This window comes from Oenanthe melanoleuca, chromosome Z, assembly GCF_029582105.1.
Source record: "Oenanthe melanoleuca isolate GR-GAL-2019-014 chromosome Z, OMel1.0, whole genome shotgun sequence".
NCBI classification, from domain to species: Eukaryota; Metazoa; Chordata; class Aves; order Passeriformes; family Muscicapidae; genus Oenanthe; species Oenanthe melanoleuca.
Window position 1 is genome coordinate 45,372,242 of NC_079362.1, and position 22,039 is coordinate 45,394,280.

At 40.2% G+C, this 22,039-nt stretch overlaps 2 protein-coding genes across 8 annotated transcripts in view; one reads left to right on the forward strand and one right to left on the reverse strand.

Moving 5' to 3' along the window:
- The window catches only part of CCDC171 (coiled-coil domain containing 171), a 161,478-nt gene extending 150,585 nt beyond the window's left edge, over nt 1-10,893 (reverse strand). Inside the window, exons 1-4 of one of the 3 annotated variants that reach the window (XM_056514607.1) lie at nt 10,692-10,893; nt 7,628-7,800; nt 1,714-1,846; nt 35-209 (exon numbers count right to left, since the gene is read on the reverse strand). In XM_056514607.1, coding sequence (XP_056370582.1) covers nt 35-209; nt 1,714-1,846; nt 7,628-7,674 — 355 coding nt within the window. In that variant the 5' untranslated portion in view covers nt 7,675-7,800; nt 10,692-10,893. The remainder of the gene's footprint in view (nt 1-34; nt 210-1,713; nt 1,847-7,627; nt 7,801-10,691) is intronic. The other 2 variants (XM_056514608.1, XM_056514609.1) reach the window with 2 other exon arrangements.
- The window catches only part of PSIP1 (PC4 and SRSF1 interacting protein 1), a 33,398-nt gene continuing 22,215 nt past the window's right edge, over nt 10,857-22,039 (forward strand). Inside the window, exons 1-4 of one of the 5 annotated variants that reach the window (XM_056514620.1) lie at nt 10,857-11,061; nt 13,022-13,208; nt 14,148-14,224; nt 18,169-18,307. In XM_056514620.1, coding sequence (XP_056370595.1) covers nt 13,137-13,208; nt 14,148-14,224; nt 18,169-18,307 — 288 coding nt within the window. In that variant the 5' untranslated portion in view covers nt 10,857-11,061; nt 13,022-13,136. Of the gene's footprint in view, nt 11,062-12,255; nt 12,641-13,021; nt 13,209-14,147; nt 14,225-18,168; nt 18,308-22,039 lie in introns of those variants that run through there. The other 4 variants (XM_056514619.1, XM_056514618.1, XM_056514616.1 and 1 more) reach the window with 4 other exon arrangements.

Genomic DNA, 22,039 nt, shown 5'->3' on the forward strand with positions numbered 1-22,039 from the left:
TCATTCATTCCATCTTTACTTCTTTGAAACCTACCTTGCAGCTCCACAAGTTTGTTTTTTGCATCACTTAGTTCTTCTTCTGCAGTACACATTTTCAGATGGGCACCTTTTCTGGCAACCGCCAATTCATACTCCAAGCTTTGTCGTATGGCCTCTCCTCTCTCAAATTCTGACCGCAATTTGATTATCTGTTTTTCATAGTTGGACACCTAGAAAATTTCACAAAACTGCTAACAATGTCTCCTTGAAAAAGTGCAACATGTTACAGAAACACACCAACAGAATATTTTTTAAAGATACTTGGAATCACATTCACAACTGCCATCTTATTCCACTTGAATTTGAAATACAATCTTGCAATGCATGTTTATGCACATTTTGATTCTTCACTCGTTTTTGTGAACTGATCTTTCTCCTAGATGAATCTCATGTGCCTTAAACATACCCCTCCATCTTTCAAAAAATATACTGCCTTAAAAAAATTAACCATACATTACTGTGATCTTTTTGCACCGTAGAGGAAAAAATGTCACAAGAGAAATATATTCCAGACGATTTTCTGGTAACATTCAGAACAGCAGTCGTATTGGGATACTAGACTATCAGACTTCACAATTATACATAAAAGCATAAAATTCAGTCCAATAACAGCAGTCAACAGATGCCATTAATGCTAACGCACAACAAACTAAGAATTCAAAACCCTTTCAAAAGACATCTTATACAGGCTGAGAAACAATCCTGGCTGCCAAAAACTGGATTCAGAAAATCAAGTTCAAGACATTTCAACACATGAAGGTGGGAAGTGCAATATATATTCCTTCAGAACATTTACAAAGTAGCAATGTTTTTGTTAATGAGAACTTCATACATGGGAAATCACCCACATTACAAAGGATTTCCTTGCGTTGTTTGTAGCAAAACATGTAATCAATACATGTAGTATTGAAATGAAACAGCATTAAGAATATATTCAATTAATCTTTTCTTTAGTTTGAATATCAGTTTTTTCACTAACATACACAGGAAAAGATAGGTGCTGAGTTGTAATCAGTTTCAGTATATTCCTGCTAGGCACAATTCCCATATTTGCTATTGCCAGTCTGGCAGCTGATAACCTGATCTAAACTATGCTACTAAAGAAGTATTATTACTGCTATAGGTAGCAATTTTGCTCTTAGCAGTCTGCCAAGAGCAGTCGATGTGGGTGCTCATGCATCTGGTTTTGGCTAAATACAGCTAATAAATCCAGTCTGCTCCATGTACATTTATCATCTGGGTATCTACACAAATTAAGAGACGTCTGCTTCTCCAGCAAAGACTTCCTCTTGTCCTTCAGTTACATTGTTATTTTTCCACTGGCTTATCAACTGTGGTGTGATTGCAAAAAATTGATCCATGAAACTATCTGGATTAAAACAAAAACAAACAAACCAATCATCTCTTACATTGAGCTTAAGGTGCACAAGATTCTTCTGCATTTTGCTGTTGAGAAGTGCTCAAGTAACCTACCACACCTTTAACAATTAGCAATGACAGCGAGGTGCTAACAGTATCTATGAACAAGTATGAGAGGTGTGTAAAGTTACACCTTTCTTAATATTTTCCTGTTACTGAGTATACTTTTGATCCACCATGTGAGATTTTTTTCAATGAAACAAGATGACATTTATTCCAGGAGTAAAGTAAGGCAAATGAAAAAGAAGTCCTTACTTCTTGATTGTGTTGAATAGTTAAATCCAAATTTTCCTTTTTAGCTTGAAGAAGTCTCCATCTGAGACCTAAAACAGCATCCGATTCCAATTCATTGCTCTTCTGTAGTAACTCACATTCCCCATGATGTAAGCTGAAAAATATAGTTGTTTTAAAAAAACATAAGTATTCTTTTTAAGTTTCAATGCTCCTTTATTTCAATTATCATATTGTGGGTCCAAAGCTCTCTGCATTCAAGTAAAACTACGCCTAATGCTGCTTATTATGCAAACTCTGAGATATGTAGTAGCAGGAACTTACACCAGACATGCACTTTGAATTTACCTAAGTCAATTTAAGCATGCTTTTATTATTATTTATTATTATTTAATTATTTTATTATTTTTCATTATTTTTATTATTAATCCAAAACTACCAGGATGCTTAAAAATAACATTCCAATAACATACATTAAAATGTTTCTGTTTGTCTCTTCAGAAAAGCTCATTTTTTAACATGGATTACTGTCCCAAAAACATCACTGTCATAAAAAACGCATAAATGTGGAATAAAACTCTTTCACATTTTGTTTTCAAAAATATATACATCTAAATCACAGATAAATGATTGATCACAAACAAAATACTAACTGAAGGTCCAGTTCACTAAAATTCTCTGTTATGTTATTTCCACTACTTTTCCAGCCAAAAGAAAATCTACTTGGCAGGTAATAGGATTCTCCTCTGAGCAATAAAATAATCAAAACAAGCTTTTATGTAGAGAGTGAAAAATTAGTATAAAAACACGTATTTTATTAACTAGCTTAGTAATCTTACAATCAATTATTATAACTTTGAAGTGAACTCAAACTATTTCTGGAACTGAAGCTCAGTGTTCACATTATTTGATAAAAGTCTTTTTTCAAATTATTAAAATTATGTAAGCATGGCTGTAATAATCAGTTGATCCACACAAAAGTGAAAGTTGTCAGGGCCACCAAATATGAATTAAACTGTAAATTGAAACATGCTTGCATTAAGCAAAATACTGGCATCATTTCATGCAGGGTTGAAAATACTAATATAGCTTACCTTGGTCTACATGAAGTCTTAAGTTTTAATTACAGAAAGAACAGTTTAATGAATTCCAGTATACTGGGTTTTTCTAAATAAAAACATCACTTTACTCCTAGATTTATGCACAGGTACCATTAACATTTTTCACAATTAAAACCTTTACCCGATGATATATATTTTCTCACATAAGCAGACTAACACAAAGGTCAACAACAAGAGGAACAGTATTCTAGGTTAAAGCCTTTAAAGACATTAATAATAACAAATGAAAATTTCAGTTTTTTAGCTTCAGCCTATAAATATATTATAATTTTATAAATTATGTCAAATCTTCATTTAAAAACAAGATGGACTTCATGTGTGTGATCAGAATAATTGTAGGTCATCAGTAATTGTTCCACAGGGTGCCGTGTACTTAACACATTTTATATTTTTAATAAATGTGGAGATAAGGATCATTAAAACCCACATGTACTGCAAAAAAAAAACACTGGCACATTATTAGCTTTCAGTATTTACATACCCAGAGGGACCAACATGTCTCAGAGGGCAAACAATCAGTAATCAGGTAAGTAAAACCACCTAGTATTACTTTAAGCAACTCTTAGCAAATGCAATAAGAAAATACAGTGTTAAGTCATAAAGGAAGTAAGAAGAATCTGAACAGAGAGAGTGATGCCTTTTCACTTGTCCTAAAACCATGAGCCAGACACAGTTAGGTGATAAAAAGGGGTTACCTTTACAAGGATCCTTAGGTGTACATTTGCCAGGTAGAAAACACTGAAGATGCACACGTAGTATATAACACACATACAATTTTTAGGTTTACAAAATTAGCATATCTGACAAAAATCCTCAATTAGAGATGTAAGTAGTAAGGTAACTTCCTCCTAGTTCAACCTTCTTCGAATTTCCCCCTTTAGAAGAAACCAAACTTTGTTTATGAAAATATGTCTCGGAGAGCTAATTTCAACCTCGGAGTCCCCAAAAACCTAACCTTGGACCTCCAGGTTGGAGCCACTGGGAAATTTATTTTGTCTTTCTGTCTAACAGAGTAGATAAAGTGATAGCTATGAATACTATGATAGGCTACAGAGCTACAAATATATGTGCAAAGAACACAGAAAATATATAAAAAGAAAAAAAAGGCAAAAATCAATTGGCATCAAGAGCACTGGTACACTGCATAAAAGATTGTTTGTGGGCATCATATAATAGGTTTGGTAGACCTTTATTTTCCTGTGGCTGAGGAAAACAGAGATAAAAGGCAGGTTGTCTTATTCAAAGATGATACAAGAAGTGTCTTAATCAAAGACACACAAGAACCTGGTGGCACCAAGGTTAACAAAGCACAGGTTGAGGGGAAAAACTGGACCTAAATTGAAAGTTAGGGATGACTAACACAAAGAACAAGGATTAAGAAAAAGGCAACCATCTTGATAGTTTGTGGACAGCAGAGAGGTCACTCTGCTTACTTAAGCCACATGATATTTAATATCTCTTGCAAGGAGAGTACATGGAATGAAAGCAAGGGAACAACTACTTTTTGTAAAGTAGTTAAAAAGAAACACCTTTAAATCTGTAAGGAAGTTACCTTGGTTTTTATAGCAATCAGCTTTAAATAAAGCTCTTTCTTTCAACCTTTCTATTAATTATTAAAAAAAAAAAAAAAGGAAAAGAAGAGCGCACTGGGGATACTTGCACAGTAAAACTTATTTAGAGAAAAATTTAACTATGTGCTTAACTGGACAAGTAGTCGGGAAAAAACCCCACCACAAACAAGTTACATGATACCTCAAGTAACAACAAATAAGGGACACTTATAGAAGAAAAACATACATAAGAGCATGAAGACAAACAGCATAACAATAAGTACTGGAGGGAAAAAGTTAAAAATAACTTTTTATGCACAGCTTCTAAACTGACAATATTATAAGTAAGAACTTAAAAATAAGATGCAAAAAAGCTTATTTTTAATCTTAGCATAGAATCAAATCAGTAACTTAAAAAATGAAGACATGAAAACTGACAGAATATTATTATTGCCACTTCACTATTTTGTTTGTCTGCTTAAACATTTTCAAATAATACAGGAGTTATCCTTAATTAGCCACCTTATTTCTGTGGTATTTTCTTTAATCCTCACAGCATCATCAGGACATGCAGTAAGAACTTTATGAAAGCTTCATACCACTTACTGTAGAAGAGTCGTCTTTTCATATTCATTTACCAGTAAAATTGTTAGAAGCATAAAGTTCTAGGAAGCTTAAGTCACAAAATCAGGCAGAATCCCTGGAAAATTTCAAATCATTTATGATTTGCAGTCTAAGAGGAATTCAGAGACTGCTTTGCACTTCCATTTTCACATTTTAATAGTTCACTCATCATTGGTTTTGAATAAAAATACATATTTCAGCAACTAGAGCTTTTATCTGAGACACCATTTTTGGTAGTACTTTAAGTCTCTTTAAGAAAGCATATAAGTAGGTGGAACAGCTTTTGAGTTCTACATCACAGAACACTCAAAAATTCACATTACTTTACAAGTCAGCTAAAATACAGTCAACTAAGAACACCACAGAGAAACAGTTTTTACCAGCTCTTCTTCCATATTTTGCTGAAAATGTAATTTTGTACCAGAGAAACTGTGTTTCATTTACTATGTAGCAGTGCAATTATGCTAAACCTCGGTAGCTGAAGAAGCGGTCTTGACTTCCTAACCAAAATACCTATTCAGTGAGTTCTGCTATTTCTATACAACTGGCAGGTTTTTACAATCAGATTTTAAATAGTGACAAAGAGCTCTCCCAGTTAAGAAACTAGGAGATATAGAATGAATTAAAGTTTACTTTAATTGTGCCGAAGATCAAACACATATCAGGCTAAAAAAAATTAGACCCATGTGCAAGACTTACAACTCTACCTCCAGGGTTATCGCAGAAAACCCTTCTGGAATTCTATGACATTGATCCCGAATGGAGACAGAAACTACCTCTGTGGTGTCTCCTATGCCCATGATGTGAGAATTCTTGCACATCAGATGGCCAGTAAGCACACGTGCAATGATGGAGTGACTGCTACCAAAAATTTGATAAAATAAAAAACTCCTTAACAGCAAGGCAGCATTAAGAAGCAGGCATTCTTTATTCAGCCAGATGCACAAGGCAGTAGCTCCTCCCGAAGTCTTGCATGCTGAGCATAGGTAAGCTTCTGTTGATATGTTGTATTTTACATATATATTCATTGATCATCCCAGAATGATAAGCACTTCTCCACTATCATTTAAGTATTTGCCCTCTCCTTTATGCATGTGTTCCTCTGTCCTGGGGATCTCCATAGCGGTCAGGGACCCCAATGTTCCAGCTGACACATCCAAACTGGCAGGGCACTGCGGCTGGTGAACTTCCAGTTCTCCTTACACAATTGGCATTGTGCAGATGCACAGGCCAATGGTTTTAGGAGAACAAGCATTGTATTAGCTCACCAGGTGTAGACAATTTATCATCTGGTAACATGACAACATTGGTGGACAAAGGAAGGGCTACTGACAGCATTTATCTGGGCTTCTGTAAAGCCTTTGACACAGTCCTCCACACCATCATTCTCTCTGAATTGGAGAGATGGATTTGATGAGTGGACTCATCATTGGTGGATATGAGAATTGTTGGACAGTAGCACCCAGAGGACAGTGATTCATGGCTCAGAGTCCCAAAGAACATCAGCAACAAGTGGTATCCCTCAGGACATAGCCATACAGGGACCAGTATTATTTAGTATCTTCATTAATGACACAGGCAAAGGGATTGACTGCTCTTCGAACAAGTTTGCAGACGACATCAAGCTGAACGATGCTGTTGCCACACCTGAAGGACTGGGATGCCATCCACAGGGACCTGGACATGCTGAAGAAGTGAGCCCATGGTAAGGAGACTTACCAAGACTGAGTACAAGTTGCTGCACCGGGGTTGGGGCAATCCCCGGCACCAGCACAGACTGGGGGATGAACAGATCAGAGCAGCCCAGCCCAGAAGGACTTGGGGTGCTGGGGAAGGAGAGGCTGGACATGACCCAGCCATGGGCACCCACAGCCCAGAAAGCCAAACATGTCCTGGGCTGCATCCAAAGCAGCGTGGGCAGCAGGGGAGGGAGGGGATTCTGCCCCTCTGCTCTGCTTTGTGAGACCCCACCTGCAGTGCTGCATCCAGCTCTGGGGCCCCAGGACAGGGAGATCTTGGAGCATGTCCAGAGGAGGCCCAAGAAGTTGACTGGAGGGACAGAGCACCTTTCCTGAGGTGCACTGGTGAAAGGCTGAGGGAATTTGGTTTGTTCACCCTGGAAAAGATAATGCTTCAAGGTGACCTAATTGTGACCTTCCAGTATCTGAAGAGAGCCTACAATAAAGATGGAGAGAAACTCTTCACAAGAGCATGTAGTGACAGGACAAGAGAGAATGGCTTTAAGCAGAAGGAGAGTAGGTTTAGATTAGATATTAAAAAAACTGTTTACAGTGAGAGTGGTAAGGCACTGGAACAGGTTGCCCAGAGAAGTTATGGATGCCACATTCCTGACAGTTGGCTCAAGGCCAAGGTGAATGGGGCTCTGACCAATCTCATCTAGTGAAAGGTATCCCTGTCCAGAGCAGAAGGTTCTGGAATTCAATGATCTTTCAGGTCTGTTCCAGCCCTGGCTATTCCATAGTTCTAAGATCTGGTAACTGTATTTACACGGCATAGCTTGCATATATCACACTGTATCTGGCTCCTTTTCAGTTTGAATTACATAATTTCAGGGATCTAGAAAATAAACTGCAAAAAGAGGAATTATATTACTAGACTTAAAAATACAGAAATAAAGCTCACCTTCTAGTTTCTGTGACAGAGTTGTTTACTGGAGAGGATGAACTCATGATGGCCAACAGGCAGCTCTTTAAGCTGCATAAACTATTAACTCTGGAGAATGAACTATAGACTATATATATGTTTACTTGAGCAGCTTCCAAGATGATTCTTCCATATTATAAAAACATTAAAATCTGTAACAGAGATATGCTTTAGTTTATTTGGCAACATAATGAAAGAATCATTTAATACTCACAAGCAGTTAGAAAACAGTGTTACTACTATACATTAACCAACTGTAACTTCAGTTTTAGACAGCTATGAGAATTGTACTTCTAGTCCTCTAAGCTAAATTACTATAGATTAATATATACATATATAGTAACACAGCAGAATATCCCACACCAAGTTTTTCAGAATATCAGTAAAAAGTATTTTGTTCACATACATTGATTCTCTACCTTGTAATAATATTACAAACTCCATTTTTCTTCAAAATAATTATATCAAAGATAAATGCATATACCATGATTGTATGTACTAGATTTGCTGTCTGATAACAGCCTTTACCACAGCAAGTCTTCCAAATGTTTTACAAACCTGAAATTTTCTATTTGAAGATATTTTTATTGTATTTGATAAATCAGCAATAGTTAGGACTATACAGTAGGAATACTAAATTGAACTGTAACTCCACTCATCTTTAGGAAAAAAAACATTAATTTAGTGTTACAATAAAAAGAAATCAATATAGACAACATATTTATAATGTAGACCTTAAAAAAATTCATTGTTTACATCAAGTTGCACAGCAAACTTATTAATGACCTCTTTTCATTAATTAAAGCAAGGTAGCATGAAGCACAAGATATATTCAACAGTTACTATTAATGAACCATAACGGTTTGTTTTCCAACATGATAGCAGATGGACATCCATATTAAAGTCCAAAACAGGAAAGTTGCCTGGACTCCATTTTTACCATCCCTGGTTTGTAGCCACATGTTCACAGAATCATAGAGTAAGCTGAGTTGGAAGGCATCCATTAGAATCATCGTGTCTCATTCCTGGCCCTGCACAGGACACCCCAAGAGTCACACCATGTGTCTGAGAGCACTGTACAAATGCTTCTGGAACTCTTGAGGCTGGTGCTGTGACCACTGCCCTGGGGAGCTATTCCAGTGCCCAATCACCCTCTGGGTGAAGAAACTTTTCTGACTATCCAACCTAAACCTCCCCTGACTCAGTTTCATGCCGTTCCCTCACGCCATATCACTGGTCACCAGAGATGAAGGATCAGTGTCTGCCCCTTCACTTCCTCATGTGAGGAAGTTTTAACTGCAATAGGTCTCCCCTCAGTCTCCTGCAGGCTGAACAGACCAAGCGACCTCAGCCATTCCTCATAAGGCTTTCACCAACCTTATGGCCCTCCTTTCAATGATCACTAGTATTTTAATATACTTTTTTATATTATGGTGTCCAATGGGAGCAACTGGTGTAATATATTAAAATAAACTGATTTTATTCATTCCAGTCGCTCCACTAGGAATAAGGAGAAGAAAAAAATTATTTCTGCTTCAATCTCTAATTTGAACAGAAAATGCAGCAAAAATAAATGTATTTTGAGTTTTTTGTTTGGGGTTTTTTGTTTGCTTGTTTTGTTTTTACAGAAAAGCAGTATATTCATGTGGAATAGCTAGACATAATCGTTGTGATTTTTATCATCTGCCCATCAGAATCCACCTTGGTGCGTGTGTTCATAAGACGCAAAACACAGTAATTGCCACACAATAGTGACTCATACACCGAGAGAAAACAACATAGCTTTCTTTCCATCTCTTGAATAAGTAAATAGTTGAAAATCTCATTTTCAAAGTATAGACTGTAGTATAATTTCTATGCACGTTAAGTTCCATTAAATTACTGGTGATTTGCACACTGAAAACTTTACATGAGAGAAGAAAATCTTGACAAAGTACTTGTAGTAACTGTACTCAACGAAGATTAATCGCTTCTATAAAAAAGAAAATAAGGTATCCTGGTACAGGAAACTATACCTCTACCAATTGTGCCAAATTTTCATGTTAAGACATAGTTCAGAACACTAAGAAACTAGTTTTTCATACGACCCTTTTCTTGTTATTTATTGCAAAAAAAATATATTTGGTTTTATATCAAAATCTGAACAGTAGAAAAAGGAAAAAAAAAAAAAAAGATGCAACTAAATAGATGCAGGAGCAAAAAAAAAATCTTAAAACACATGCAAAATCTCCTCTGACATATCCACACCACCCTGAAGCTTTAGAAACGTCTGAAATTACTTTTTAGTCTTTTAATCACTTTAGGGGTGGGGGGGGGAAACAGGAAATATCTGATGAATGTTTTCTGGGCATGCTAATGATTTTGGATATACAACATTTCTCTTCTAAGATGCACATCCATAGTTTACTAGCACACAAATGGATACATTCCAAAAGCATGCTATTTCAGTTAGGAAAAAAAAATTCAAGGGGCATGGAGTGGCTTGTAAGAGCCACACAATCAAACAAAATAGTTAAGGTTTTACTTGAGGAGGTAATACATTCGATGGATGTTACCTACAAAACTGGTGTGATATTCTCCTGAAAAACTTCTGAATATGCTTAACTAACTTCATGAATGCCACTGATTTAGGCTGGATGTGGGGAAGGAGTTTTTTATTGTGAGGGTGGTGAGGCACCGAACAGGCTGTCCAGAGAAGCTGTGGATGCCCCATCCCTGGAAGCGCTCAAGGCCAGGCTGGACGGGCTCTGACCAGCCTGGTTCAGTGGGAGGTGTCCCTGCCTCGGCACGAGTGCAACTGGAGCATCTCTACGGTCTCCTGCAGCAAGCGAAATCTAACCAAGATGTCCCAACTTCCAACACACAAAGCCAGGCGGAACTATCTCATGTGTTCTGCAAGCTGTGAAAGCTGACCAGATTCGGCTGAACGAGCCACTAGCTTTCCACTAACACAGGCTGAAAAATTTTAAGCAAGCTAGAAACCAAAGTAGCAGCATCCCTTCGCTCCGCTCGCTCCGGAGCGGCGCCAGCTCCGGCGCTTTACCTGGCAGGAAGGGCTGAGGGAACAAGGGCAGAACAGAGCTCCAGCAGCAGCACTCCGAGACCGCTCCGGGCGGCCGCCGGGAAGCGCCGGGAAGCGCCGGGAAGCGCGGCGCCGTTTCCAGGCGCCGCCAGCAGGGACGCGGCCGCCGCGGGGCGCCCTCCCAACGGCAACTTCCGGCCGCGGCGGAACGTCACCAGCGGGCGGGCCGGCGGCGCGCGCAGCCCTGCGCACACGGCCCGCGCAGACCTGGGCACCCGCAGTTCCAAAAATACAGAAATGACCGACTGACGTGAGAGCCTGGTTGAGATGTGCGTGTCCTTAGGTTCGGGACTGCACATTCTTCACTCAGATTATCAAGGGAAACAAACAGGTAAATGATTTGGAGAGACCGTGGGACAAAAATGACAGCAGGGTGGATGAGGTGATGACTGGTGATAAGGTTACCCATTCTGGTCGCCTCACTGCGCAAAGCGAAAGGTTCTTTTAAACGTCTCAATTGAGCGATTTCAAGACCGAGATGTAAACATACGTGATGTCAAACAACAGCAGCGTAAGAGAGTGAGTGAATAAAATCCACCCTACCATATCTTAGAAAAGTGGACAATAGCGATAACTATGTCAGTGGTACGTCCTTCAAGGTACAAATTGAAGTGGTGATGTAAAGGAAAAAAGCTCCGTAATGTTTTCACCCTTTTTTCAGACATACTGTGACTCGGAGGTGTTGTTGTGTGGGGCCATCACATAGGACTAGAGCCATAAAGAGCTGACAAGCAAGCTAGTTTTTGATGTAGAGCTAGAATTAGGTACAGCAAGGCAGGCAGGCCATAAGAAAAAAGGTAATGAGTTTATATTTGATTTTGAGATCTTCACTTTGAAGAAAGGTATTTGAGGGGAGGCTGGCAGTGGCTGATGCACTCGTGTCAGCTGACAGAAACAAGAGAGGAGGACACAGGGGCTTGAAATGCTCGGTGAGGAGGAAGCTTAGTTTGCACTGATAAACAAGCCAGGAGAGGAAAAGGGCAGTAACATAGTCTCAATTACTAGCAATCCTAGTTAGAAAACCCAACAAATCAACCAAACCAAAGAAAACATCCACCAAAAATAGTAGTTAATGGTGACTAAGTAGCAGGTAAGGACTGCTATAGATTTAAGAAAATTAAACAACCGTGGGTTGTATGCTGGGGGAAGTCAAAACATCAAGCAAGGCTGGGGAGTACCCAGGCAACACGGGCAGCTTTGGGGCAGGCAGCAAAAACGGATGAGAAGCCCGGCAAAGGGTGTGAGACACACAAAGGGCCCCGCGGGCCAGTCGCACTCGCCCGGGCTGCGAAGGAGGATGGCGCTCATTAACCGCGCCAGGCTGCCAGCGGCTGAGCAGGGCCCACCAGCCCCTGTGCGCGCCGGCCCCGGCTCGGCTCTGCTGCGGCCGGGGGCGGTCCCACAGACAGCCGCTGCTGCAGCTGCAGCTCCTCCTCCTCCCCTTTTCTTCCTCCTCGTCCACCTCCGCTCCCTCCAGCAGCGCCGCGGCCGCTCCGCCCACACCGGAGGAGGAACGAACCACTTTTCCAACTGCGGGGAGAGGGAGAGAACAAGGCTTTTCCCCTCCCTTTCTCCAACCCTGCCTTGAGCCCGGCTGGCTCTTTCCTCTCGTGACTGCCCGCATTCCCTCAGGAGTGGAGGCGGGAGCCGAGCAGTTCGTCTTTCAGCAGGACGCTCGCCGAGTCCCCGCCGGCGCTCCGGAGCTCCCCCGCCGCCCCGGTGCGGCGCGCCGGGTGGTATCGGCCCGCTGGCGGGAGGAGGCGGCGCGGCCGTGTTTCCCGCGGCGGGCGGTGGGCCGGGCGCCAGCGCGGTCGGGGCTGGTAGCGAGGAGCTGCACCGCCGCTGGTGTAAGCGGCTGTCGGGGGAGAGAGAGAGACGGAGAGAGAGGAAGGGGGGTTAGGGAGAAGAGGGTGAGAGAGAGAAAAAGGGAGGGAGGGATGGAGGAGAGGCGAGGAGGGCAGAATTTCTTTTCCGCGCGCCCCCTCCCTCCCCCCTCCTGCTCCCCAGCCGAGCTCTCGCGCCATCGTGCCCGCGTGCGTGAGGGGCCGGGTGGCCGGTTGGGGCTGGGGGAGGTCGGGACAAGGTGGCGGGTGCCTCCCATGGCCGGGGGCGGCCTGACCCTGCCCGCGGGCGGGGACGGAGGCTGCGGAGTGCCCAGGTGGTCTCTTTGCAGGGGTGAAGGGTGGGTATGGCGCAGCGCACGCCGGCCGGGGGCCGCCCGCCCTTGCTGACGTGCCTTCTTGTGTTGCCCTTCTCTTCGCTCCCCCGCCCCGGTGTGTTTATCCCGGCAGCGAGTGGCACCTCGTGTGGCTGGCAGTGCCTCGGTGGTTGGTGAAGGCGCAGAGCCTTTCCTTCTCTCGGTCCCGCTCTTCTGGTGGCAACAGGGCGTCACGTCGGTGGGAAAACATGAGCCGAGATTTCAAACCCGGAGACTTGATCTTCGCCAAGATGAAAGGATACCCCCATTGGCCGGCCAGGGTAAGGCTCCTCTCTCCTCCCCCTGCCTCGTTCTTTGCGGGGTGCGCTCACACACCTGCGCTGAGCAGCGCCCTCAGCTTCGCCTCCTGTGAGGGAGGACGCGGCTGCGTTCCCGGGGGTAGAAGCGGCTTTACAGTCACATTGCAGATCCGTAACAAGTAGCCCTCTCAAGTAGTCATTAGTTGCCCTAATTTGTGTAACGCGGCTTTACGGAACGAAGACTGCTGTATGGTGGCGTGACACTGGAGCTTGTGCAGGCCCCTGGAGCTGTACAGAAATTATGTCCTCAAATAACTGCTCTTGGCAAAAAACCCCCACGAATTTATGGCAAGATTAGTCCTAAGTGGGTTTGTCTACTGTGCTTTCTCTTAAATAGGTTAAGCGTATGTGGTAAGTTATCCAGTCCTTTTTGGTGTTCTCTCTACTGTGGATAAGGCATGCTAAGTTTTGGGACTGCTACAGGTCATTTGTTGGATGTGGGAGTGGAGGTAATAAGGTATCTAGCTAAGATGCTGACTTAGGATTCTTTTAAAGTTTATTACCCTTTTGATAGTACTTCACATTTGGGCTTCCACAGGTTACCAGGTCAGCACAAGGGAAGGAAGGCTTGCTGTTGCTTTTCCTAAAGGACGGGCAGTATGTGGATGAAATTGAATTGTGCTTTTTACCTGTAACACATTGTCATCTTCATTTTAAAATAAGTGGTCATGTGAAAAGTATCTCTGTTAACTGAAAGTAATGTAGTTTTCTATTGTTGCTAATACTGGTTTTGATTCTGCTGTATTTTTTTTTTTTTTGCATACTGTTAAAAAGAGCTATTGCTTTACTTCTCTGTAGCTTTTTTTATTTCCATTTAAGTGCTTGATTTTTACGTATTTCCTCCTAAACTGTTCTTGACTGTTACTTAATTTGATTTCTAATAGTCTGTGGTTTTCTTAGGTGGATGAAGTCCCTGATGGAGCAGTAAAACCTCCTATGAATAAAATGCCTATTTTCTTTTTTGGCACCCATGAGACGTAAGTGCTTTATATTTCAGGATTGTATTTTTTTAATTTTAAAATGTTGTGACAAAAAGTTATCTTCTCTGAATGTAGTCTATTTCAAGCTATTGTTTTTATTAGCACATCTTCCTAAATTGATCTCTTTTGTCAAGACATGATTCTCTGACATTTACTTAAGCGTTCAAGTGAATGGTAGACCATAACCGTGAAATGTGCACTTTGCTCATCAGAAGAAAAAACTGGTACCTGCAGTGGTGTGGCTCATTTGTTTTTTCTTCTTTTTCAGTAATGAGTTTAATCATAATCCTGTATATCCTCAAAATTCTCAATACGATATTCTCAAAGAAAGTGAAATAGGCAAAATTTGAGAAATGACAGATAATCATGTACTGGAGTTGTTTTTATTTTTTTGGGGTTTTTTGATGAGGTTTTTGGTTGTGGGTGATGTTTATGAGATCTGGAGAGAGATGAGGAAGTGCAGTTAGCTTCATATCTATCAACAGTATTTTGTGGTGATACAGTATTTGCTTTGAGAGACTGTATGTCTTCCACTGCTGGATTTAATAGAAAATATTCTGGGATTTATGGAGTTTGGTGTTTGAAAATTTCTGAGTTGCATTTTAGCATGACTGGTTGAGTTATTGTAAATTTAAAGCATCATCAGATTCAGTGCTTCATTTGTTGTTTGAGTTGCTAAAAGAAACCCAAGCAATCTATATTGGTGTGCCTTTAATTCTGATTAAATGTTTTTCTTAATAAAATGCCAGATTGAAGTTGTGTGCAGAAGTTGTACATCTCTCACATTTTGTGAAAGGATCTTACTTTTTTTCGTTTTATTAAGTCTATTGAAATTGCTTTAATCTGGTACTTTGTCTTTAGCAAGTAGGTATCTTGCTAAGACAAGATACATTGTTCTGTTGAGTTAAAGAGTAAGCATCCCCTACTGTTGGCATTAGTAGCAAGTACTTTTCTTAAAAAGGTGATTTTTGTAATGAAAAAAATACTTATATGCTTGGCCCATGTATTTTTTTTAGCTAATCTCATCTTTCAATAAATCTTTTATTAACGATTTTTTTTTTAGTTAGTTTACCTTTTTTTCTTCAATTTTCACACAACTGAACTTTCTCTTTGGCAACTGCTTTTGTTCTGCCGTTGGTGAATTATGTGTCATTCTAGATTGCAGTGCGGTTTTGTGTTTTAAGTTTGGGAATGCAGGCTGAATGTAAGGGAGACAGAAATAAATACTCATCTAAAGCTTTAAAATCACCTGTGCAAGTTTTGAGAAGTTTTATGTCCTACTTCAGATTTAGCTTGGGGCTCTTAAGAGATGTTGGGGTTTGAAAGGTTTGATGATTGGGGGCTTTGTTCTAGTTTACATGAGTAATTTGGAATGTTTGTTCCTCACTCTGGTGTAGTTACAAAGTAAAATTTTTCTGCAGTCTGGGTTTTGTTAGACTCTAGATTCCAGGTTACAACATTTCAGAAATCCATAGAATACCACAGAAACTTCTTGCCTCTGTTTCACATGCACTGCAGTGTACAGGGTGTTCCATGACCCAACTGTCTCCTGGTGTTGGTCAGGCATGTTGCTTATCTTAAGATCTGCAGAATGATAATAGGTGAAACTTTTATAATTCTGGGTCTCACTTACTCCTTAGAGCAGATACCTGTAAGTTACAATAGGACAGAACTGATTAGGTGACAGAGAATACTGATGTTCCATGGCGTGTAATTCTGTTTAGGTTTTTAGCTGTAAATGGTGACTTCAGTGATACATCAGGAATTACATAAAGTTAACAAGTTGTATTTTTTTAATGGGAATTAAAATAAATTTGGTAAATTTGTTATGTGCTATTCTTCTCACTGCTAAGACTTACACGTTGTGCAAAGTTAAATACTCTACCTTCAGCATTTTAGTAGGCTGTATAAGTACAGTCTATCTTACTGTAAGTAGTGGCAACTCTGAAATAATGAGTTTATCATGCTAAAAAGTCCTGTATAAAGGATGACAAGATTTCAGGCTGCATGGATTGTTACAGCAAGAAAAGGAACCATGGGGGAAAAGGAAAGGATGACTGGCTTGGGAATAACTCTTACTTTACTTAGAAATAAGGTTACTTGAGTTTGTGAAATTACTGTAAATAAGTATTAACCCATACTTTACGGTTTTTTGCTTTCTCTTAAAGTTTCATAAAAAAAACCCAACTGAATGTGTCACTACCTAGAGAGAGTAATAAAATGAATACTATTTTAATAAACACTTTATTTGGATATATATCCAAATTGTGTAGACTGTTGTGGCAGTATATCATACCAGTACAAATTTTGTTTAGTCACAGACAAACTGGTCACACTGAACTCTAGTTTCTGGACTTTCTTTATTAGGGTAATCTCTTTTCATTCAGCTTTTCTTGTTTCTTTTACTTTATTGGTACAGGAGAATTAAACTGCAGCAGCCTAGTAAGCTTCATAACCTTTTCACAGTAGATGTTCTCAGGTGTTTTTCAATGCCTGACAATATGGGCAAAGGCTCAGAGACTGCAAAAATGCTTCCTTTTAGAGAACAGGGAAGAAGACAGGCCATTTTTTTCCTATTTTTGTCTCTCCCAGTTGCTCTGTCTCCCTCCCCATCTTTTTAGTCTGGGTAAATAAGCTTTGCAGGTGCATGTTTCCCACACTGGCTGAATCCTCTCCAACTGTCTCTTGCCAAGAGGTGGGTGATTTGCAGTCTAAGCTGACCGTGACTTACTTAATACTTTCTGCACATAGATGAGTGTTTACTGCTGGAGAAGAAAATGCTTAAGCTTTTAATGAGATTCTGTTTTTTGTTTTTCTCTGCTCCTTGTGGGATGCAAGTCTAAAGTAGCTGCTTTTTTTTTAAGAATAATGGAGAAAATAGTGGGGTGGAGCTTAGAAGTTAAGCTCAGTATGTGAGCTGGTACTTAAGAAAGCAAGTATCTTCAACTTTTCAAATAGTTGAATGTAACACAATTGCAATTACACAAAGTCTAGGTGTAGATTGAAACAGAGGATGTACTACCAAAGCGTACATTTTTCTCTTAGCAGCAGTTAGATTGGTACAGTGAAATCCTACCTTCAAAAGGCCGTGAAGATTGAGCAGGAGTGAAATAGTAAATAGTCTTTGATGCTCTTTAGCATAAACCATTCTCAGTAACATGGTACCTCATTTTTACCTCTAAACTTGGAGGGGCTAGTAGTGGATACTGTGACTTCGTCATGTGAGAAAACTTAATGGGTAAAAGCTTTAGTTCAACAGCTTACAGTAGGGATAGGAGTGTTTTGTTTGTCTGTAAGAGATACACAGGCAGCATCAAGACTGTCCCAAGAGTGTCTTAAAAATAGAATAATTATTATGTTTACTTCATCAAGAAAATGACTGGGGGAGAAGCTTAAAATAAGAAAGTCTTTATTGTTTCAATTTCATAAATCAAGTTGTCAGACCCTGAAAAACTACTGCATTAATGCTGAATTAATTACATTCTTACATAGCATTCTTAAAAATAAATGGGCAGTCAGTATATTCAGGTGGTGCTTTTTCACATCCATCACAATAAAAATATTCAAGGATGCTTAATTCCTAACATTTAAGCTTGGTTTTCTTCTATAAGGAGGCAATTGCTCTTTCTCTTTGTTTATAAGCTACTTAGTTTTTAATTGATCCAGTTCACAGTCACCGGTTGACTTGTTACTGAAATCTTAAGATGCAGTGTTGAGCATTTCTTGCCCGGATATGCAGTGCTCTGAGAAAGAGGGAGGTCTCTGTGTGATGGTAGTAATGGAAACCTTGGGATGTTGCAGGCCAAAGTTTAGAAAACTAAGGACTTTAGTAGAATAATTATTATAGTAGTGATGAATTTGACATTTAATAACACTTGGTGCTTACTTCTTTGAAAAGACTAACCAATTAAACTGTGAATTTTGTTCTTTCTTTCCTTAAGGGCATTTTTGGGGCCAAAGGACATATTCCCATATTCAGAAAATAAAGATAAATATGGCAAGCCAAATAAAAGAAAGGGTTTCAATGAAGGGCTGTGGGAAATTGACAATAATCCCAAAGTGAAATTCTCCCATCAGCAGGTAAGCTATGCAGACTCTACAAATCTTTTTTGCTTTGTGGGGAGGAGGGAAAATAAAGTAAGTGTTTTCCTGACACAGGGTGGTGACTTATTGCTGCTGTTCAACTGCAGGTTAGACAAAATTTCATATATTAAAATTTCAAATATTGTTTATTTTTGGTAAGTCTAGTATGGATAGCATAAGAAGAGATGGAGGTTGTTTAACTGGGGATATATGCATACTTACAACTATATGTGTTCCTGAAATACCTTTGTAACTGTGCGACTGTGCTTGAAAAGTGGTGGAGTTTTTGGAGTCTTAGTCACTCTGCCCTATGTATTCTAAAACCAAATACCTGTGTCCACAAGTATCCTTGAAAGATTTCAGCATAGGGTCTCCTAGTGTGCAGTATTTTCATTCTAGCGGTTGGAAGAAATGTGATGTTTGCCTTTCAGCCCCTGTCACATTACTTCATTCAGTTTTTGTCCACCAGTAGCTCCTTATTTCTTACTCTTTTTGTACAACTTCTAAGCTTAAGCCCAAGCTATGCAATGCTACCCGTAAAAGGACCCAAATTTAATATGAAGACAAATTATCTTGCTCGTTTTGTCTTTGCTTACTTTGGACGTTCTGTAAGCTTTTAGTTTTGGTATTTACACTGAACGTATACTGACCTTGGCTACATTGGGTCTTCTAGGCAATGCTGCAATAATAATAGAAAGAGTTGCTGTCTCCTGTTTTTATTTGCTGTTTTTGCACAGCATGCCAGGTGCCATTTCAGCTCCAATTAATTCCTATTTCATAAGATATCCCATGTTACTGTGTTTCTAGTTTGAAGGAGAATATGGATGAAGACTTAAGGAGTTTCTGTAGTATTGTCGGAACATCATGTATTCCAGGTGCATTTCTTCTCTGAGATATGTAGAGATGCTAATCCCTGCATCGAAGTGGGAAGGACTGTAGTAATAAGAGACAGATTCTTTCTGCTACTGTAAGATACAAGTTGGTACACCTTTTCACTGTCCTTATTGTGGCAATTGAAAAGAGATGCTCTGTGGATGCCTGAGGCAGTGAGCTATACCAGTCATTCAAACTAGGTTAAAATCTGGGTATAAATCAACAGTAGAAAGTTTGTCTAATATTTTGTTTCACTGCAGAAAGCAGTCACTTCTGTTAAGTGGTGCTTTCAGTAGTGTCTGAGAAATTCCTAGCTACATCTCCAATTGGGAGAAGACACAAAACATGTTGCCAAAAGATAGGTGCAGGCTGTTTTCTTAGTGCGACAGCTTTTCTGCAAGATGGTTCTTCTGCCTTTTGAATTTCATTCAGGTTCTTCAGCTTTAGTGGCAGCACTTTTCACACTGTTGTTCTTTGTCAGGTTTTGTCTAGAGGCATTGGGTTGTTCTTTGAAGTTTTTTCCCAATTTCTCTACTGAAAAGGAAGAAAAAGTTTTTTTTTCCACAGGTCATGTGGAAAAAGTTCTGTTTCTTTAAGTGGGCCATAAAATTACTGAAGAAGAAACTTTTCTTAGTAGCGATGTTTTAACTGCATCCAGTTCTGGGCTACTCAATACAAATTGAGTAACAATGTGAACATACTGGACAGAGAGACCCATGGAAGGTCATGAGTGTGATGGACTGGAGCATTTCTGCTGTGAGGAGAGGTTCAGACAGCTGGGACTGCTCAGCCCTGGTGAGCTGACGCGGAATCTCCTCAGTTTATACAAATATGTGAAACAAGGGTACAAAGAGACTTGTCAGACCCTTTTCAGGGGTTTCCAGAGGCAAAAAGCCCTAATTGAGATACAGGAGGCTCCCTATGGATATAAGGAAGCTTGCTTTTTTCTTTTTTTTTTTTTTTTCTTTTTTTTTTTTTTTTCTATGAGGGTCACTGAGCACTTCTACAGGTTGCTCAGTGAGATTGTGGAGTGTCCATTCTTGGAGATACCTAGAAGTCTCCTGAACATGGTCCTGATCAGCCAGCTGTAGGTTTCCCTGCTTGGCCAGGAAGGTTGAATCAGTTTGAATTACGGAAGGAATGAGGTAAAGCAGTAGATTCATGCAAATTTGCTTCTGAATTAGTTGTTTAACTGTAGAAAGCTTTCCTTTTGATAGTCTTCTCCTCTGTGCTGAGCATTATTAAAATCAAGTTTTACTTGGAGGAAATCAAGCCCTTTAGCCAGCTTTTATGTTTACTTGTGTGTGGTCCTTGTTGGTGCTAATAGAGTACATCTGCAAAAGGGTTTATTTAACAGCTAAGGTTTTTTGGAGGAGTAGGACTTACGGATATTTTAGTTGGGGAAGGAATGGATGTTTAAGTGTGTAATGTCCTGATTTCCCTTGGGATAGAGTTAGTTTCCTTCTTACTAGCTGGTGCAGTGCTGTTTTGCGTTTGGTATGAGAATCTTGTTGATAACACAGTTTTAGTTTTTACTAAGTAGTATTTTCCTTCATTTAGAGTAAACAGTATTTAGCAACAACTAAAAAATCTATGAGTTTTGAACATAAGTCTCACACTAAATTCAAAAGACAGCACTGTACCAGCTGTGAAGAAGAGAATCTATCTCAGCTGAACCTGTGTCTGCTGGGGAGCTTATGGGAAAGCTAGTATTTGTTTTAAGGGTGGCAGAGTGCTTGAAATCAGTTTCTAAGGCTCCACCACCTTTGCCCAAAAGGGGTACAGTAAAGGCAACAAAACATTCAATTTGGTGCAGTTTAGTCAGTTGACATATGCTTTTTGTTAATAGTTCTATTAAAAAGAAACAAGGAAAAAAAAAAGTCAGAGAAACATACTTCCCTCCAGTCGTGTATGCTCTGGCTTTGTTGGTCCCCAGTGCCCTCTCTGCACATTTCCGCGTGTCCCCTGGGTAAGATGGTGGTATAGGAGACAGTTAGTTGTGGTTACTTTGTTTTTGCTGTTCCTTGTTTCTTACTCAGGTGGTGTAGTACAGGTTCCCCCACGCCCTGCAGCCCTACTTGGACACATACCTTCTGTCTCCCCTCTTCCAGTGCTTGGTGTTCAGGGAGCTTCCATGTCTGACCATCCAGGAGCCGCTGTGACACACTCACCACCACCTGAGCTGGGACTGACACTCTTTCAGCAGACAGCTCCAGTGATCTCATTGGGCTCCCTCTGACTCCGGGCACATACCACATTCACACAATCAGACAATATTTCCTTTTTGGCTGGACCCTGAGTTTTGTTTAGTAGTCTTAGGCAGCTGGGTCCATAAAGTAATTTAATCGTGATGCAACCACAGAATAACAGCTTGAGCTGGGTGCTTCTTGGGAGAGACCCTGGGCAAAGAAAGCCCTGGATATTTATACCCTCACAGTCTAAGCTTGGAAACTGTTGGGTCTTCCAGTGGAGTCCTTGGCTCACGATGTTTCTGAGTGTCCACTCACCTGGACTACTGCACCCTTTATATGCAAAGTTCAAGTTGTGTGGAAACTTGGAAGGACAGAAATTCAAATATCCCAGGAGTGAGATTAAGTGACAAGAGGTCAAGTGATGGTAATCAAAATGGTAATTGTTTTATTCACTTTCAAAGAGGTGAACAAGGAAGAAAATAGAAAAGTAGGAGAAGCAAAAGATTACAAAAAGTGAGAAAGGTAGTTGCCGCCAGGAATCTGCGGCATCCTGTGAAGATCCTTCTTCCTTCTGTTGGTGGGCAGAGGTCTGCTGGGACTTGCTACCCACTCATTTCTGTCTTGGCTGAGTGTGCTTTGTGGCACTGGCTGGACAGTTTCACTG